The sequence below is a fragment of the Hemibagrus wyckioides genome, linkage group LG17 (genome assembly GCF_019097595.1).
Source record: "Hemibagrus wyckioides isolate EC202008001 linkage group LG17, SWU_Hwy_1.0, whole genome shotgun sequence".
Lineage (NCBI taxonomy): Eukaryota > Metazoa > Chordata > Actinopteri > Siluriformes > Bagridae > Hemibagrus > Hemibagrus wyckioides.
In genome coordinates this window covers 25,133,205-25,138,204 of record NC_080726.1, presented here as the reverse complement: position 1 = coordinate 25,138,204, position 5,000 = coordinate 25,133,205, and the positions used below count along the sequence as shown (strand labels likewise).

At 42.2% G+C, this 5,000-nt stretch overlaps 1 protein-coding gene across 6 annotated transcripts in view; it reads right to left on the bottom strand.

Moving 5' to 3' along the window:
- Window positions 1-5,000, bottom strand: part of LOC131367818 (arf-GAP with Rho-GAP domain, ANK repeat and PH domain-containing protein 1-like) — a 73,732-nt gene that overhangs the window by 8,030 nt on the left and 60,702 nt on the right. For all 6 annotated transcript variants that reach the window (XM_058413353.1, XM_058413350.1, XM_058413351.1 and 3 more), the window contains 9 exons: window positions 4,945-4,984; window positions 4,676-4,839; window positions 3,168-3,377; window positions 2,595-2,700; window positions 2,273-2,420; window positions 1,725-1,811; window positions 1,314-1,382; window positions 1,117-1,234; window positions 50-163 (listed from right to left, as the gene is read on the bottom strand). In XM_058413353.1, coding sequence (XP_058269336.1) covers window positions 50-163; window positions 1,117-1,234; window positions 1,314-1,382; window positions 1,725-1,811; window positions 2,273-2,420; window positions 2,595-2,700; window positions 3,168-3,377; window positions 4,676-4,839; window positions 4,945-4,984 — 1,056 coding nt within the window. The remainder of the gene's footprint in view (window positions 1-49; window positions 164-1,116; window positions 1,235-1,313; window positions 1,383-1,724; window positions 1,812-2,272; window positions 2,421-2,594; window positions 2,701-3,167; window positions 3,378-4,675; window positions 4,840-4,944; window positions 4,985-5,000) is intronic.

The window sequence follows — 5,000 nt, the reverse complement described above, 5'->3', positions numbered from 1 at the left end:
AGCTACAGTAGAAAACAAACACACACACAAACACCACACACACTCATACCCAGGTAGATGAGCATGGCCTCCATGGCAAGGTGCTTTTTGATGAGCAGGTGGCTGTCTGTCCCTAAACTGTGCAGGATCGGCAAAACTCGCTCCTGATAGTGCAGAGGACGCTCTGAGTGATAGAAAGGGGGGGGGGGTACAGGAATTTCCCTCATGAGATCCATCTATATGTCTATCTTGTACTGAAACAACACAAAATAAAACAAACGACAGTTTGGCCCTAAACAGAGAACATACAGCGACAAGCTGAGGAACATGATGAGAACCTACAGCCCACAGCCTGCACAGAAAGAGAGGCAGGTCCAGCCCGAGCTGCCCAGAGAGAGAGGCAGGTCCAGCCCGAGCTGCCCAGAGAGAGAGGCAGGTCCAGCCCGAGCTGCCCAGAGAGAGAGGCAGGTCCAGCCCGAGCTGCCCAGAGAGAGAGGCAGGTCCAGCCCGAGCTGCCCAGAGAGAGAGGCAGGTCCAGCCCGAGCTACCCAGAGAGAGGCAGGTCCAGCCCGAGCTGCCCAGAGAGAGGCAGGTCCAGCCCGAGCTGTCCAGTGTGAGCAGGTTCTGTCTGTACTGTGTCCAAGCAGTGTTGGAGACAGAGCTACACTTCTTAACTACCTGTCCTAACTACAAAGAAATTCCAACACAATTTTACACCAGATTTCAAATGATTTGTCTGGACTTCAAAAAGCTGGAGAAGGAAACACTTCAGAATTTTTGCTGAAAAAAAGAGACTGATGAGCTCATATGTATATATATATATATATATATATATATATATATATATATATATATATATATATATATATATATAAACACACACACACACACATATACACACACACACACACACACGCACTACTCAAAGCCCATAGACAGTACTTTTTTAATGATTGTTATTGTTGTCATTCGCTTTTTTCTTCCCTTGTTTATCTCATCATTTGTTCTCTGTTCAGGTTTTATTCCTTGCCCTTTTACATGCTTTAGCAATATAACTGTACATTTTGCCATGACAATAAAGCTCATTTCAGTTGAATTGAATTTGATTTTTCTTGTGTGTGTGTGTCCATGTCTCACCAGTCTCCTCTTTCTCATTGACCTCAAAGCAGCACCAGTAGTCCTTCTCCTTGAAGCTGATCTTCCTGCGGTCCAGGATCTCGATGGCTAGCTCAGCCGCCGTCATGGTGGCTGGGATCTGCAGGTTAAAGTTCAGTTATGAAAGGATGAGACAATTCTGAACAATTCTTTATTAAAGGTCAAAGGTCAGAGGTCACCTTCACATGCTGCTCAGCTGTCTCTTTCTTCTCCTCCAGATACACTGTGCAGATAAAATCTCCACTGGCCTGGACACACACACACACACAGAATCAGTAAATATTAAGAATGTAGAGTTAATGTTAAAGAAAAACACATGCACACACACACACTCACACTCACACACACGCACACACACACTCACACACACACTCGCACACACTCTCACGCACTCACACATACACTAACACTCTCTCTCACGCACACACACACACGCACTCTCTCTCTCACACACACACACACACTCTCTCTCTCACACACACTCTAACACTCTCACAAACACACACACTCTCACACACACTCACACAGACAGACACACTCACACAAACACATTCTCTCTCTCTCACACACACACACACACACACACTCACCGGTCCTGTTTTAGGATTGAGGTTATCTCGTAACTTAATGATGTAGGTGATTTCGTCAAGCTGTCTCTTTAACTGCTGTTCATTGACCTACACGCACGCACACACACGCACGCACGCACACACACACACACAAAAACATATGTATGAAGCATATAAAATGTTGCAGTCCTTAAAAAGTTTCACAGTGCATCACTACCACCACCAGGGGGAGACACTGATTTACATATTACTCTAGAACATGGCTAAACACACACACGATTTATATAAACACATAATTACATACAAAACATACTTATTTTGTAAATACACAATTTTTTGTGTTACATTGTAAAGAATTTTACTTCTACCCCAACCACACAAACTCTTTCTCTCACACGCACGCACACACACACGCACATGCACACACGCACACACATGCACACACGCACGCACGCACACGCACGCACGCACACACATGCACACACATGCACACACGCACGCACGCACACACACGCACACACATGCACACACGCACGCACGCACACACACGCACGCACGCACACACTTACACTGAAAATGGTGATGTAGTGCTGTATGAGGTCTTCCACCACACGCCCTGCGTTGTAGTCTTGACCGTCTGTCTGGAAAAGCGTTGGGCCGAAAACTATTGCCAGGTTATGGAGGTTCATATGGTTCAGTTCTGAAAACTGCTGCACACTACACACACACACACACACACACACACAGAGTAACCATGTAAAGAGTTAAAATGTGCTGATATAAAATCTGTAAATGAGGAAGAGCTTGCCAAAAAAGAGGAAGTGTTTGTGTGCCAACAGAGAGTGTCCCTGTGTGTGTGTGTGTGTGTGTGTGTGTGTAATGTGTGTTTACCAGAATAAGTGATTGACCAGTGTGCGTAGTGTGGCTTTGTTAACTCGAGGCAGATTTTCAAAAAGAAGCTGATACTGGGAAATCTTCTTGCTTTCATCTGAGAGAGCTGAACACACACAGACACACACACACACACACACACACACAAAGAAATTAAATGAACATACAAATGAAACTTTAAAAAATGTTATTTTAACATTTAAATAAGTAGAAAAAATCTTTGTGGCTTTTATAATGTTTTGGATCTAAAAATGTAACAGGACATTCAGTTTTATCCAAAAAAACAGAGCTGGCTTTGGAAAGAAACATTAGCAAGAAATGAAATTTACAAACAAAAAAAAATTAAAAATGGTTTAAAAAATGCTAATAGATCAAAAAAATTTTAATGGGTCATTTTTATTACATTTGCAGATCAAATTTTAATTCACCATATAAAAATTTCATAAAATGTAAGTGAAGTTACACTGACGAAAAAATGCAACACTCCATGAAGGAGTAATAAACCAAGTACATTTTAATGCATACATCAGGTGTGTGTGTGTACGATCATGTGAGAGAGTGTGTTTGTGTTACTCGTAGTGCTGAGCCAGTTGTGTGACTGTGGACCGAACAGTCCTTCCTCTATGTCCCTGAAGAACCTCTTGAGGACGTTGGACACGTCGTCCACTTGGTGCTCTCCCTCTTTAAGCCACACGGAGCGAGCGTCGTTCCTGAAGGTGTCTAGCAGGGCAGCGATCTTACTGTTCACGCCACTCTTACGGTAAATACCTTCTGACGTGAGGCCTGTACGGTACAAACGTTCAGAAGTCTTTACTTCGTCGTTTAACCAAAACATTTTTTCACTTAGCCTCTAAAACCGTGGACTTGGCAGCTATAATATTTTAGCTGTTTAAAATAAAACTAATCCATGTTTCCTGTTTATATTCTGGGAAATTATTAATGCATTTTCAACTGTTTATTTAACGTAACATATTTCAATAAATTTTAATACACACACAGTTTCTATCGTCAGCGTCAACTCTCAATGAGAAGTTCACAGGTTCTAGGGGCTGCTTTTTTTTTTTTTATCATGGAACAAGAATGTTAAAATCTAAGCTCTTTTCCAGAATGATGTTTAAAACCTTTATGTGCACTTTTCTGAGTTTTTAAGAATCATTAAATTGACTGTATAAATCCTTCACTGTGAATGCACTGTGGAACAATGGACTGCTGAAAACAAACATCAGGTGTACTGTGTGACTAGAGACACTTCAGTCAGAATCACTTCTTTTCATGTTTTCTGGATGCTTTTGTAGGTCTGAAAATGAACACACTGAAAAGTCCTCACATTTGCATAGTTGTAGTAAAACCCTGCTCAATTCCTCTATGGCTGAGCAAATGCTCTTCACCTTGACCTCGTATGCTGTAAAGGCCAGTAGACACACAGTCACGTTGTTCTCGTGCATTTTAAGGCTCATCTGAAATCAATTCTTATTATAAGAACCTATAACAACCACAGCTTGTTTTACACACACACACACACACACAAAGCTCTGAACTATAACAAGCCTTCTTTGCATTTAACCACAAACTCGTGGTTGCCAAATCTACTTCACCTTTGTTTTCAGTCTACAGCATCAACACTAAACAAGTGGCATGTTGTAGTAATTATCCCTGACGACTACAAACCAGCTGGTGTTACAGAAGGATTTGGACACAACACTGAAGCTAAACAACACTGAAACAAAAACTCTGAAGGGACTCCACCAAACAACTTCCAGTAACTATTACACACCTAAATAATGTACACTTAATTAAATTTAACACACCAAAGTCCATTACAAGGTGTTTTTTCAGTGGGAGTTTTACTGCTCCCTAACTTCCCCATTCTGCTTACCATCACCATCACACACACACCTCACCTCTGTAAAGGAACTCTCAGGTGTGTGAAAGTGTCTGTGTGTGTGTGTGTGTGATTGTGTATGTCTAAGCCTCAAACATGACTTGCTTGTTAATTCCTCTCATCTTTCTCATCAGACAGAACAGAACGTGTTGCAGTGAGTTCTACAGTGAGAACATAAGAGTGAGTATATTATTCTTACCATATTGCGTGACGTAATGTATACAGCGCTCCACTATGAGCGGTATATCAGCCTCAGTGAGCTGCTGCTGACTCAGTGTGTCTCCTGACCTCCCAGCAGCCCGCTGGATAGCCGACACCCAGCCATGAAAATCCAACTTCCTCTCCCCCTCAATGTACAGAGTCCTAAACCATGAGAGAAACACTGTCCTAAATCACAGCTGTACCAGTACTTCAAACCAGTAAAGTTTATTTTCACAATTACAAATAATCCACAAGTTCGGCACTCACCTGCCTCGCTCCACGAGCACCAGAACTTCATTATCCCTCGCTAAGTGGAGGAGAAA